General features: G+C 44.3%; 1 protein-coding gene across 1 annotated transcript; it reads left to right on the forward strand.

Annotated features, from left to right (window-relative positions):
* The first annotated feature begins 493 nt into the window (after positions 1-493).
* On the forward strand, positions 494-13716 carry LOC139455778 (uncharacterized). The gene is made up of 8 exons (XM_071237321.1): positions 494-563; positions 6792-6845; positions 7788-7970; positions 8154-8299; positions 9065-9157; positions 9435-9501; positions 10423-10580; positions 12538-13716. Exons 1-8 carry the CDS (start codon positions 494-496, stop codon positions 13714-13716), a joined length of 1950 nt encoding a protein of 649 aa, XP_071093422.1.
* Positions 13717-15710: the final 1994 nt, after the last annotated feature.

The following is a 15710-nucleotide window of genomic DNA, read 5'->3' on the forward strand; positions in this document are numbered from 1 at the left end:
TTGATGTCGTAATCTTCTATTTTTAGATACGTGTGTTAGATTAGTATTTTAGGTCATCCAAGATAACATCGTCAATTAAGGGGGGCACCACGTTCAGCATGGGGCATCAATGACAAAAACACAGGATTATAAGAAAACAACATTCTCAAAGCCGCCTTTCCAAAGTTAATTCCTGGCATTTTTTAGCGAAGATTAATACTACCTCCAAGGACATGTCAGTTTGGTGCCATGACATTAACCCTTTTTGCAGTTTACATTAAAAACCCAGGTGCATGTTCCAAACCGATAACTTAAAGGCGCTGGTAAAGGGTTAAATGTGTTGGGCATGTAGAATGTTAAATCTCAAGGGGAAGGGGGCGTGCCAAATTGCAATAACAGGTATATCTAAGAATTCTGTTGGAGCACCGTGTTAATACCTTGGGCGGACAGTATAGCTGCAGTAGAACTGGTCAGTCATACAGGAGATCCAACCTTCGTTGGTCAATTCCCCACGATGTTGGTGTCCGGAATATTCAAGTTTATGTCACTTATGTATGGATACTATTTCGACCCAAAAGCAACAGGTTTGAAACTTATTTTCACTTACAAATTGATCGCTGACAATATCGGTAGCAGTGGAAACAGTGGTATTCTAAGTATGAGTTTGTTGATTGATTGTTTGCAGTAAAAAAAAGTCCACCGACCATTCTTGAGCAGTGAATATTGAGTTTCAAGGCGCCTATCGATATTCTGGAGGTTCTTCATATATGTTTATTATGATGTCTTGCCTCGATTTGACATTAATGCCTACTCACGCGGTTTGGGTACCAAGGCAGGTTTTATTGTAAAATGCAAATGGAAAAGTAAGTAACGATGAATATGATCTTTGCAATATAATCTTTAGATATTTTTTGTAATATGTTTAGGTATTCTTGATGAGTTAAGTGATGAAAGGCAGGTGCCTTCAGTGACTCTATATCGATATTCTTGGTGCAGTGAGTTGAGTTCTCTTCAAGCCACAATTTACGTTAGTCACAACAACATGTGGCCATGTCAGGGCGACATCAGAAGCTGGGGTGAAGCAACATGGGGCCTCGTTACCGATTATTGCACTTGGTTGTTTACTTGTGCTTCCCCACTGAAATACCATGCCGCACACACGGTATGCTGACTCCAAGCTGGTCAGTCTTTGTTTTATCCCTTAATACCGAGCATCAGGCAGGGTAACAACAAGTAGGAGGCAGCCAGGGATCTAACCACCTAGCTTTTGCTCTCCGGCAGACGCTTTATTGATTGATTGATTGATTGAGTTTGGTTTTACACCACTTTTAGCAATGTTCCAGCAATATCACGGCGGTGGACACCAGAAATGGGCTTCATACACTGTGCCCATGTAGAGAATCGAACACAGGCCTTCGGCGTGACGAGAAAATGCTTTAACCACTAAGCTACCCGATTCTTCTAGTAGATACAATGACACTTCTATTTTAACTCGGTGATAAATTATCTAAAGAGGCTTTGAAGTTTTAAATACTCGTTCTGTTATCAACATCAAATGTTCAAACGATGAAAAGATGTGTAACCAAAGGTCCTTTTCAGTATGATTCGAAAGCGTTTGTTGCCACTGAGCCACGACACGGTTAGAATAGGACTTTGGCAACCCATGCATGTCGTAAAAGGCAACTATGCTTGTCGTAGGAGGCGACTAACGGGATCAGGTGGTCAGACTCGCTGACGTGGTTGATGCGTGTCATCGTATCCCAATTACGTAGATCGATGCTCGTAATATCAATCATTGGATTATCTGGCCCAGACTAGATCATTTGCAGACCGCTGTCATTATAGCTGGAATGTTGCTGAGAGCGGCGTCAAACAACAAACAAACAAACAAACAAACACTGAGCCACAGAGATGGAAACTGTCCGTCTGATGGGCAGTACAGCGGCGCCATGATTGGTCATGATTGGTCATGATTGGTCATGGCATCCAGGTCCACAGGATATCCCCGTCCTCTGTGCATTGACGCTGAAACATTGTGCCAAACAACAGGACGAGAACGATTACTCCTCTAAATTAAGGAAGCGTTGAACTTGCAGTTGTAACACAGTTTTAGCAGCATCTTAAACTGGGCAACATCAGAACAGCATCCCCATCATTTGTCACCGTCACTGCAACGTTTGATGTGCCTGTAGATGGCGTGTTCTATGCGGTCTAAGCCATTGCTGTCAATTACAAGTATGTGGCAGGGTCGCCTACTGAGCGAAGTGTTATTTTGCCCGTTGGCAATAGGATGGGATTCAGATGGTAACAAAAACAAATCCCAACTCCAGACGCTGATGTTGTTGAACGTATATGCATGGAGGAGCCGTGGGGTAGCCTAGTGGTTACAGCGTTGGCTGGTCATGCCGAAAACCAGGTTCGAATCTCAACATGGGTACAAAGTGACACACATTTCTGGTGTCCCCGTAATATGTCTATGATATTGATACAGACGCAAAACCATACTCATTCACTCACACCCGCCATCTTCCCGAGGCAAGAGAGTTAACTGACTTTAAAAGTCCAGTTTCCACCCTTGCTGAACTAAGCTGTAATTCCTGGGCTCGACCGTAGCGCCATCAGTGGCTATTACGAGTTATGTCCCTTTTATGCCTCTCCTATGGACCAATCAGATTCCACCTCTCTTATCACTTGCATTTTCTTCAAGTAAAATGGCGGCGCCCAGTCAAGACGATCTGATCGATAATCAAAATCTATATTGTGATAAAACGGGTCTTACATCGCAAAGTGCATCAAATCATATGAGCACCTTGATTAAAAACATGGAATTTTTTTGAAAATGTCTGTTGACACCGAGTTGGCGGTGCGCCTGCTTTGTACATACTGCAATCGACCGAAATGTGCACAACAGTTTACGAACCGGATTTCGATTTCGTTGCGTGATTGTGATTGGACTATGCATAGACTCGTTAGTCCAGCCAAAATGTAACTCAATAATACCAGCCTAGTTCGGCAAGGGTGGAAACAAGACTTTTATAGTCAGTTAACTCCCTTGCCTCGGGAAGATGCACACAATCAGACCATAAACACAGGTTACGAGAGTTTAATTCGTAGAGAGTTATATAGTAAACTACGTTTATAACGGACACGCTTATAACGAACTGACCGATATAACGAACTTATTTTTAGTCCCGGCCTTTTAATGAATATATGCTGTATACATGTATATGCATATAACGAACTACGGTTATTACGAACTAAAATTAGTGGTCCCTTTGAGTTCGTTATAACCCTAGTTTACTGTACTTAAACCATATCAACAGTTTTGCAGCCATTCGTGGCGAGCAACTCGATAGTGGATGCGTGGTGTGTCATCAACTAAGCAGATACGTGAATATATGAAGACATGTACACCTGTCATTACTTAGTTTACTTCAAACACATTGCGTACTTCTTTAAACGGATATATTCGTAAACGTGGGTAGTAATATTTTGTCGAACTCAACAGGATATATTCGTAATCTTTTAATGTTCAATTTTGTTCAACTTTGCGGAATATATTTGTAATCTTGTATAGTTCTATATTTCCAGTTTTGTAGGATATATTTATGATCTTGCATAGCTCTATATTTCCAGTTTTGCGGGATATATTCTTAAACTTGCATACTTCAATATTTCCCGTTTTGAAGGATATATTAGGATCTGGCATACTTCAATAATTCCAGTTTTGTAGGATATATAAAGATCTTGAATAGCTCTATATTTCCAGTTTTGCAGGATATATCTGTATTTTAAGCACACATCGGGCCGATCCTCGCCATGTAGACATATTTGTAAGTTTCTCCATCCATGTGATGAGAATAACAGACAAGGCTATTCCTGCCTTCATTAGTATGCATGTCGAGAAAGTCTGCTTCTTTCATCTTGTTCTGAGGTTAAACTTTACCCACTTCAGTCGGTCTATTCTCAGCCAACTAACTGTTTCCTCGAGGATATACACATAGACAACAACACTAAGGAATCACCTGTCCTGCTTATGTCCCTTTAACGGCGTGGACCGTCGTTACATGTCACATTAGGTGGTCATAAGACCGCGATATAGAACAAGAAGGTTTAGTAAGTCCATCAATTAGGAGGTGTCACTCTATTGCCCTATATATGGGAACTTTAGCTATATGCTTATAGTGTTGCCATAGAGTTAGGTAGGCCTATACTGGTGACAAGATCCGAAGACCAAAATTAAAAAAACAAATAAATAAAACATAATTCTTTATACTATTTCTCGCTGAATCTGTTACAGAATTTCAATACTAAGAAATCCTTAGGTAGGTCTATATTATCACCTATAATTATGGTACTTATTTTTACTCTGTCTAGTGCTCGGCATTAGGGATGAAACAAGGACTGGTTAGCTCAGTAGGCTGCGGGTGAGTGGGATATCCATGTTTAAACTGTAACAGGATATCTCAGTAGACTAAAACTATAAAACCGCCTTAAGTCGGGACTAGTACAAGCAGCCAGACACACACTTGCATCAACGTCGCTGTATAAGTGCAATATATGTATATATATATTCTTACTGTTTTAAAGTATTTTGTAAGAATAAACATGTGTTTTGTCTCTTTACCAACATTTCTTTCACTTAGGGTAATACGCTTATACCGAGCGGCGGTCGGGTAGCCTAGTGGTTAAAGCGTTCGCCCGTCACGCCGAAGACCCGGGTTCGATTCCCGACATGGGTTCAATGTGTGAAGTCCATTTCTGGTGTCCCCGCCGTGATATTGCTGGAATATTGCTAAAGGCGGTGTAAAACCATACTCACTCACTCACTCACTTATACCGAAAAACCTGTGATAACAGCGGTAATGACCCCAGATAACCATCTTTCTACACACCCTTCCTCCACCCGACTGTGTTTACAGTCCTCGGCTGCACCCGTATCCCCTTACGACCTTCACAGATGGACTCGTCAAACGTCAGAAGTTTTAATTTCTTGAGAAATTTCGCTTTCTTTCCAAAATATCTCTTCACGATTGTTATTTGAAAACCGAATTTATGGCCGATTTACTCTCGGAACTCCCTGGATTAAATGGAGTGAAATTGAGCATAGATATGCCTTTGAACTATTAATAAAATTATAAAGAGCAATCCAAGTGTTGTAGCATTTCAAAGGCTTGGAGTCAAGATTGTTACCGCCACTTTTAGGAGAGGTCCAGTATTTATAGGGGACGTAGGCCTTTAAGCTGTTGGGAGCAGTAGGGACCACACAAGTGGGCTATGGTGTATGACAACAGTAATCCTGCGCTCGCTCATATATAATCTTTCTTAAGACACTGAGACGTGTTCAGCCCAACCTTGGATTTATTTTTGTCGGTCAAAATGTCATTTTTTTTCTCATTTCGAAAACCCTGTGCTACGTTTCCTCCATGGCGTTAGGGCGCATGTTATATTGGTGTAGACAGTTGTGTGGTTACAGCATACAAGGTTGCTGTAATACTTGACCCCTAACTGTATCTGTGACCTCAGGTCACGGCGCATGCCAGACAACTGAAACGCGCCCAAAGATTTATGGAAATTGCGCTTTGGAATTTAAAAGAGTTAATATTTGGGCGAAATCCAGATGAATTTCATCATGTAACCATATTTTTGAAATACAGTCAATATGTTTTATGAAACACATAGTGTTTTAGGAGCATGTCGGGTTTCTTATCGTCATTTTTGTATTATAAAAAAAAAATTATAACATTGGTTTTCAAAGAAGGGTAACTTAAATATACTCAGCTTCATTAGGTATGTATGGTGTCCGTGGCTTAGCGGATAGAGCGTCTGCTCGGGGAGCGGAAGGTCGGGAGTTCGATCCCCGACCGTGTCAAGACTAAAGACGTTAAACGATGGTACTTGTTACCCAGCCTGACGCCCGGCATTAGGGGCTAAAAACAAGGACTGGTCGGCTCGGAGTCAGTATACTGTGTCTGAGTGGGGTATTCATGTTAAACTGCGGCATGGTATCTCAGCGGCCTCGCACTATAAAATCGGCATCAGTCCTGGCTAGTATAACGAGCCACACACACGTGCATGCACGTCGCTATATAAGTGCAATAATTTTGAACCCGACTTTAAACCCGATTTCACCTCACCCCTAAGTATGTAATGCGTCAAACATGAACATATGCCAAAAAGCGGAAATAGGTCTGAGTATGTTGACAATGTGATTATCAGTTGTTTGTTTGTTTGCCTGCTTGTTTGTTTGTTGTTTAACGCCGCACTCAGCAATATCTCAGCTATATGACGGCGGTCTGTAAATAATCGAATCTGGACTAGTCAATCCAGTGATTGACATCATGAGCATCCATCCACACACTTGAGATACGATGACATGCATCAACCAGGTCAGCAACACTTACCACTCGATCCCGTTAGTCGCCTCTCACGACAAGCACTGGTTGTTGAAGACCTTTTCACTCCGGATCTTCACGGGTCGATTATCAGTTGAAGAACATGTTGTTTATGCCTATGTCACACAGATTGGATGCTTTTATGAAACTGGAAAAATGGACAATGACTATCAAAAACAATGAACCGTGCAAGATTGTAGGTGACTACCCAAAACACACCCCTGAACGCAACAAGTGGCTCGTCCAATGCAGGGGAAATAAAAGTAACAGTCAGTGTGGGTATAAAATGGTTCATTCTAGATGCAACTAAACTACACTCTTGGAAGCTGAAACTGCGTCATTTTATCTCTTTAATATTGTCTGTGTGATCCCCAAATAATGACGCTGGGTATATGTTGTTGTTTTTTTGTTTTTCAGATCCAAGCCCAAAGCCTGTTCTGAAACACCACTGGGCGTACACTGGAGAGGACGGTGAGTGTGTTTTGGGGATAACACTACGCGCGTTTCAAATATAAAAAGTAGGATTCAACCTGAATAAACCAGAGTTAACTGAAAATAACTTTGGGCAGTACCCGAAATAAAACGCAAAAGAATGCAACCTTATATATAGAATTAAATGGTTGCTGAAAGGAGAAACAAGACGGCCATTGGTTTTGCTATAACACAAGCAAACGAGAGGTTCTCATTGCTCGGCATGTTAACACATGCTGACATTCATCAACCAAGGTTTTGAAATCAAACGCAAGTACTGTTGCGCACAACCGATTGGAACAACCGAATCATATTTTACAAAAAGACTACATTTTTTACGATCCGTATACACTGCTGGGCAAAAGAATGTATCCATTTAACATTTGGATTTGACCCCAAAAATTATAAACACAGTATTTGAATTATATCATAGGAGACGCTAAACCAAACTTAATCGCAAACCTCAGGGGAAATCAGAAGTACAAATATAACCCCAATCAAGGCCGTAATCAACTTTTTTTTTACAGGGGGGTGGGGTGGCAAATATTTGTACAAGTATCACTTGTCTCCAACTCGTATTTTCATGATTCAAATAAAACTGCACCCCCCCCCCCCCCCCCCCCCCCCCCACACACACACACACACACACACACACCACACACACCCCCATCCCGGCTGGCTACGGCACTGCCAGTTTCACCTGCTTGATAAATCACAATTTTAACAATGAATAACACGCCACACTCTATCCAGTGGGCGTACATCCTCGATTGATCAGGCACGTGGGCGACACAGACAAATAATGCCACTGGGATCATTGATGTGGCAGCTGTTCTACATCAGCCTGGTCTTCTGGGGTTCCCAACTCACTCACTCACTGAAACATAACTTTTTATGTATCTCTGTAAATAGAACTGTCACTATGGTGTTTTTTTTCTGCAGGTCCTGACTTTTGGCCTCTGCATTACGATATCTGCGGGGGTCGCCGTCAGTCGCCTGTCAGCTTCGATGACAACATTATAGAGTACAATACAAATCTACCAAAGTTTCAACTCTACAATTTTGACGTGTACAGTCAGCTGACAGGCAACACAATCTTGAACATAACGAACAATGGACACGCAGGTAGAAATTCATCTAACTCTTATAAATCGGAAATGTTGAAACTGTTCTTGTTTCGTTAATTTTTCACTTCTAGCATGTCTGTGTAATATGTAGACACAAATGAGCCCAGTTTAAGTTATCTCTTTTACGTTTCTTATCAAAAGTTCACGTATGACCTTCACCCTAATTCTACTTCCGGTACAGCGAGTTGTGCACTCAAGGGAGACTACTACGTTGATGGCGGCGGTCTGGCTGGTCACTACCGAACTGCTGAGTTCCACTTCCACTGGGGCGGAGACAACTTCAGGGGGTCGGAACACGCCTTGAACGGGATGAAGTATCCCCTAGAAGTATGTGCTTTAGATTTTGTAGATATTGATTAGCCTACAGTCCCCGAATATAGATATATATGATGTTAAATATAAATAATTCTACAAAGAAGCCCTTGAGGTTTAATACCGCCTCTGTGGTCCAGTGGTAGGACACAAGTGAGTGAGTGAGTGAGTGAGTATGGTTTTACGCCGCTTTTAGCAATATTCCAGCAATATCACGGCGGGGGACACCAGAAATGGGCTTCACACATTGAACCCATGTCGGGAATCGAACCCGGGTCTTCGGCGTGACAAGCGAACGCCTTAACCACTGGGCTACCCCACCGCCCCGGTAGGACACAAAACATGGGTGTGTACTTTCTTTTGCAGTTTAGTATACCCGAACACCTGTAACACTATCACATAAAAATGTCAAGCATACTTCAGGACACGCACACGCAGACGCACACGCACACGCACACGCACACGCACACCATACACTCTCAGGTGCGTATGTGTTCAAATAATGTACTGGCGGATGCAGATGGGGGCCCAAGGGGCCGGACCCTACTCCCACCGCCATCCCAACCCCCAAACACCACCCCCATCCCCATCCCAACCCCCAAACCCTACACCCACCCCACCCCACCCCACCCCACCCAACTCAAATGTAGTATGTTGTAGGCAGTAAAATTGAATGAGAGAGGACTTTGATATTTTGGACCCCTCCCTCTTTAAAAGTGTTGGATCCGCCCTCGTACTGTGCATGATATGAATGCAAATATGCCGTTGGTGTCGTTACAGATGCACATCGTCAACTACGCTGAAAAGTACGGGAACCTGTCCGAGGCCATGAAACATCCAGACGGACTAGCAGTGCTTGGGGTCTTCTTCAAGGTAATCTGGTTCCACCGCAAAACGACCAGAACTATAATAATACAAACATAAACATACATGTTTGTACCAGGGTCCCGTGCCACAAAGCGATCTCAGCGCTACGATTGTCGCAAGTCTGTTTTAAGGTATGGGAGTTACGACCGCCTTAGTGCTAAGATCGCTTCGTGGAATGGGACCAGGTTGTGTAAAATGGATGGTATATATCCCCAAACGTTAAGTTCCGAGTTTGAGCTACAAATATATCTATGTATATGATATACAGTCGTTTTGCTTGTAGGTCTCGGAAAAGGATAATCCTAGTCTACAGCCGATTATGTCTGCACTGCGAAACATCGTCCACTACGGTATGGCAACAGTGATTGTGACTACATATGTATCCCCGTTACCATAACAACGGTTCTTCTTGTACTTCATCTAAGATGTTAGAAGGTGGCCCAGTTGGTTCAAGCTCCTCATTTTGCTGTACCAGGTTTCAATTATGGGTTCGAATCCCATACTGGTGAACGCAGACAAGAACGCGTTAATCTTGGTTTCTTCCAACATGCAGTCGACACGCGTGATATAACTGAAATATCGTTCACGACGCCACTCATAATATCGTACGTCATAGAACCCGAAGTAATTATTTCCCTTGTCCCAGATTGACACGAGAGAGACCCGTGAAGATCCTGGGTAGAATAGGCTTTCAGGAAACCAAGCTTGCCGTAACAGGCGACTCTGCTTGTCGTAAGAGGCGACTAACGGGATCGGGTGGTCAGGCTCGTTGACTTGGTTGTTGCATGTCATCGTATCCCAATTGCGTGGACTGATGCTCATGTCAATCTCTGGATTGTCTGGTCCAGACTCGATTATTTACAGTGTGTTTGTTTGTTGTTGTTGTTTTTGTTAACTCAACAATGTTCCAGCTGCATGACGGCGGTCTGTAAATAATCGAGTCGCCTCTTTCGAGAAGCATAGGTTGCTGAAGACCTATTCTACCCCGGATCTTCACAGGTCGATTATTTACAGACCGCCGTCATATGGCTGGAATATTGTATGATGGCTACGTTAATCAACAAATAAACAATGAAACAAACACGAGAGATTGTGAAAGGTCATCAAACTATCTTTCCATGCATGACAAAACAATAATGTGCACGGATAGGTGATTTATCACATTGTCACCTCCCGTCACTATTCGCACCTTTCCGTATTTTCCCGGAATGACACGAGGGATTTAGAATGGCAAGCCTTATATACGTCTCATATTTCGTACCCTTTTGTAGGTAGCTACGAGGTGATCAACAACTGCTCAGTTCGGGCCTTGCTACCTAAGGACCTGAGCTCCTATTACCGCTATGAGGGCAGCTTGACCACTCCACCCTGCTACGAGAGCGTGCTGTGGACGGTGTTCACCGAGGTCCAGGTTGTGTCCGAGAGACAGGTGGGAGACACAGCTGTGGTGTTACCGTCCCTCTCCGCCCACCTTGGACACCACCATCACTCCCCAACCATGACAGACACTGCCTTCCATGCTCATCCATCACAAACACTACCATCCCTCCCAAACCATCACAAACACTACCATCCCTCCCAAACCATCACAAACACTACCATCCCTCCCAAACCATCACAAACACTACCATCCCTCCCAAACCATCACAAACACTACCATCCCTCTCCATCCATGACAGACCGCCTCCGTGGCCTAGTGGTAGAGCGTCCGCGCGGAGAGCGGAAGGTCCGGGGTTCAATCCCCGACCGCGTCATACCAAAAGACTTTAAAAGATGGTACTTGTTATTACCCTGTCTTGCGCTCGGCATTAAGGGGCTAAAACAAGGACTGTGTCTGAGTGGGGTATTCATGTTAAACTGTGGCATGGTATCTCAGTGAGCTAGCACTATAAATCGGCATCAGTCTAGTACAAGCAGCCACACAAACACACACACGTGCATGCACGTCGCTATATAAGTGCAATAATCTTGGACGCGACGTTAAACTCCATTTCACCTCACCTCACCTCCATCCATGACAGCCACTGCCATCCATCCTTATCCATCACAAACACTACCATCCACATCAACCCGTCATCCCCACCAAATCCTCCAATCTCGATACAATATACACACCCACGCACAAACGCACACGCATGCAAGCACACACGCACTCACACAACCTGCCTAAAACGATGGAAAACACAATCCTTCAAGGCTCATGGCCTGAAATAGACGTGTATAACTCACTTCAGATCAAATAACGTTCCAGTTCTCGTAAGAAATGGGACTTTCCCTGTGTGCCTGGTCACGTGAGTGTTGTGTCACGTGAGTGTTGTGTCACGTGACCTGGGATCATCAACCGCGAGTGTCGGGTGACCCACAGAAGGCCGGGCTGATGTAGATCACCTGCCACATCAATGGTCCCTATGTGACGTCATGTCTCGGTATCGCCCACGTGCCTGTTCAGTCGAGCACGCACGCCTACTTCGTACTGTGTGTGTGATGCATTCTTACAATTGTCATTTATCAAGCAGGTCAAACTGGTGTAACAGCCGTTCTTCTGATATTCCCTGCAGTTTGTCATGTTAATTGTTAAGTAAGGTAGTTAGTGGGTGGACTGGGTTTAACTCCGCTCTGATGTGCATTCCAGTTATATCACGGAGTTTTTCATCTTGATTTGGAAGGAAGGCCCGAAGTGATACAGGTCTCAGACGAGCACAGTTATGGTGCTGACAAACCTAGAAACATAATCGGGGAGAACCGGAAGTTTATGTTTACAATCGAAGGTTCCTGGTGTGCCCAAGGGACGCAACTCTGCGAACCGAAAGTAACAGTAAATTGATAGGCATGTGGAAATCTGGTTTAAACGTTTTCTTTCGCGCCAACAAGTATCTATTGGTCAAATGTGGGTGTTTTTTCCCTCTTATCGCCACCGCGAGAGACCACCTCCCTGGTTTAATGGATAGAGCGTCTGCCCTGTGAACGGAAATTCTGGGTTTCGAGTCCCGGCTGCTTCATACAAAAATACGTTAACAGATAGTACTTGTTGTTACGCTGCCTGGTGTTCGGAACTAAGGGGTTAAGGGGTGTCTGAGTGGGGTATACATGTTAAACCTTTGGCAGTATTCCTGGCTGTACAAACAGTCACACACACGCGCGCGCGCGCGCGCGCACACACACACACACTAACACACGCGCTATATTAATGAAGTAATCTTGAAGTCAGCGTTATACCACCATTGTTAAAATCTTTGCATGGGTGGTCCAATCGCCGCCCTTGGGCACGTTTGGAACCTACGATTGTGGGTTAAAATCTCAGTTCGTCCCGATTTTATTTCGCTAAACCCAACTCACTCACTCACTTTGCATGACAAATATATAAACTCTGTGTTTTTCTGTTGCAGCTTAATGCTCTGCGCTCACTATACGAACAAGACCACGAAAGCCACTCCCCTATTAGCGGTCACGGGTTGGCGATGAAAGCCCCGAAAAAGATGGCAGACAACTTCAGGCCTCTTCAGGCGCTCAATAGAAGACGGATTTACAAGAGCTTCCCAGGCACGCCCGCTCAACAGAGTCTGCGCTTCCCAAATCCGCCCCCTTCCCCTCTGGCAAGTCAGGCGGGGACAAGTGGGATCGTCCCGGGGGGTCAGAGTCAGGGTGGTGCCAAGACTCCGGGAACGACAGGCATGACAGGTATCGCCAGGCCCATTGGTTCGGGTGGGCCGACCTTGGCTGAAATCATTAAGAACCAGGGCACCGTTTTGGAAGAGGTGCGGAATGCCCAGAAACATCCCGTTGTCATCTCAGAAGCCAATTCCAGATTCCCTATCTCATCTCAAAACGTCGACGCCAAAGGAGCAGCTCGGCAAACTCAGCAGACACTGAGCGAGCAGAACACAGACGTGAAACTTCCGTCGGCCGGAATCATCGGGCTTGTGGGTAATACCCCGGTAGAGATGACGACAACTAAACCAGCGGCACCTTTTGTAACCCTCGTCAGTGGGAAGTTCCTTCCTCCTCTACTCCCCGGGGAGAGTATGCTACAGTCTGGATCCGGCCCTTTCAGACAAGGAGTGGGAGCGAGAACACCGTATGTCCAGGCGATAAACAGAACCATCATGACGTCAGGAGCTCTCCAGAAGCCTCCATACAACCCTAACCAGTCTGTAGGCTCCAAGTACAACGGGCCAGCTTCAGGAGTGGTGTGGTTGTTCCCCACCACACCCCGGCCCCCGACTCGGAACCGCTGGACTCCGAATAATCGCGGATACGTGAGGCCAATGCATCGACCCTCCAGCTCTCGGGTCGTCTACCAACGCCCGCCATCATCATTCCACTACCGCTATCCAGTACCGATTCAACGGCCTCCCCCAACAGTGTTCCTCAACCCAGCCCCAAAACCTGTGCGCGTTCAGAAACCTTACTTCTACAACTTCTATTTCAACCGCAACAGCCCTTCACCCTCGCAGTACCCCCATTCCCCTGGGGGCTTCGGGGGGTTAGACTTTGGGGCTCTTGGGGAACTGAAGAGGAGACGCCGACGAAGCCACCCAAAACAAAAACATGGATGCAAGCACTAGACTAGAACCCAAACAAGGACTACTGACGGCGGTGCGGGTTCTCTCCCCTTGATACATTGATGACCTTGCCCTTAACCTTGAGATCAAACACTACGCAACGGGCGACTAAAGTGGTCGTTCCCAGGTTCTTATGGAGAATAACTATATCAGAAACGTGAAACGTTGCAGCAGGTGTTCGACCTTTTGGTTGTGGATGTTGTAGAGTCCCATCTCTGAACTGAGGATAGGAAGTGTTGAGCTGGGATCATGTTCCATAATGGTGTCCTCGTCATCCCCGGTTGACTGATCTCGATGAAACAATGTAAAGATGTTCCGTTATATGGGATGCTCTTAGTCTCGACAATCAATTGCAGTCTGAATGTCATAATAGCTCAAAAACACGTCTGATAAAATGGCTTCCATTGCAGAAATTCATCTGGGATTCTGTAATTTATTTACCTCTGTGTGATCTTCTCTCCATGTGTTTCCTCCGACTTTAATTCCACATTTGTGTTTTTGTTATACTATTGTGAATATTCTTCGACAACCTAGCTTCAAGTCTGTTTGTATTGACACTGTTTACCACGTATATATTCTGCTATTGATACATCGCGTTTATTGTAGTGTTTTGTTAAAAAATAAATATCTGTTAAAACAAACATACGACTACAACAATGGATCCCATGTTTGTGCAGTATCGTCGGTTCAAAAGCGACCGCACACTGCTACTCAATCTCGTTAAAATCAGATCTCGAAAAGGATAATATGGTTCTGAACGACAGTTAGGTCTGTACGACTGATTCCGGCAAAACCATCGTTTAATCTCTCGCTTTAATGAGATAAAGATTTGAAACGGAAGAGACTTTTCATAGCCAGTGGAAAGTACTGACATACAATCTCAGTCAGTTATAAAACATTCCAGAATTTTCTATTGTTCCGTTTTCAAATTTTCAATAATCACCAAACAAATAGCATAACTTAACCAGTCTTTTTTAAACACTATGTTCACAGTTTGAACTGGTGAAGTATTTCATGCAGGATACAAATTCTCGACAAAGCAGAAACAAAAAACAATTTTCAGACCATATGTATTGTTACTGAAATTTAATCACAGATAAATCGAGTACTAGTTATTAAACAATGAATATATGTCCTCACAGAACACAACGTACACGACGTGAGGTCTTGTTGACGCGATCTTAACACTACGACTATCGTAACTTCTATATTTTGACCGCCTCCGTGGTCAGGCGGGATGAACGTCAGGCTGGTGAGCGGAAGGTCGCTTCATACTAAACAAGTTGAAAGATGGTACTTGTTGTTACCTTGCCTGACACTCGGCATTAAAGGATAAAACTAGGACGGGTCGGCTCAGTCAGTTTACTGTGTCTGAGTGGGGTATCCATGTTAAAACTGTGGCAATAGTCCGGACTAGTACAAACAGTCACACACACGTACGTACGCAAGCACACGTGCATGAACGTTGCTATATATGTGCAATAACCTAGACCGAAACGTTAATCCCCATTTCACCCCACCTCACCCATACCCTTCAATAGAATGAGGCTGTCGTGACGCTAAGATCGCTTTGTCGATTACAAAGACATTTAGCGTCGCTATACAAGTGCAATAATTTTAAATGCGACGTTAAACATTTCGCCTCACCCCACTCATATTCTAACATAAGTAACTATAGGTAGTCATAGTCCTAAGATATCTGTAGGGAGCAGTCCTAGAGTCCGTTAGTATTAGACGAAAACTCGCTGTAGAAAAATAGGTCATTTGTCACTTGCAATGTGGTGTATGTCTGTGTCACGTGACTCGTGTTGTGTTCGTAACGTCAGTTGCGTAAGCCATTATGGCGTCGTGCCGCCTTGTACATATACCTCATTATCAGGTTTTACACCGGGAAGACAGTATGTTCAAAGGGACAATGGAGCATGTAGGCTTATTGCACTGATAGTGGATTATGTAATGAGAATCTGTTGACACCGGAAGTAGAGCCAACGAGTCCC

The sequence above is a fragment of the Haliotis cracherodii genome, unplaced genomic scaffold (assembly GCF_022045235.1).
Source record: "Haliotis cracherodii isolate W230 unplaced genomic scaffold, xgHalCrac1.p SCAF_11, whole genome shotgun sequence".
NCBI classification, from domain to species: Eukaryota; Metazoa; Mollusca; class Gastropoda; order Lepetellida; family Haliotidae; genus Haliotis; species Haliotis cracherodii.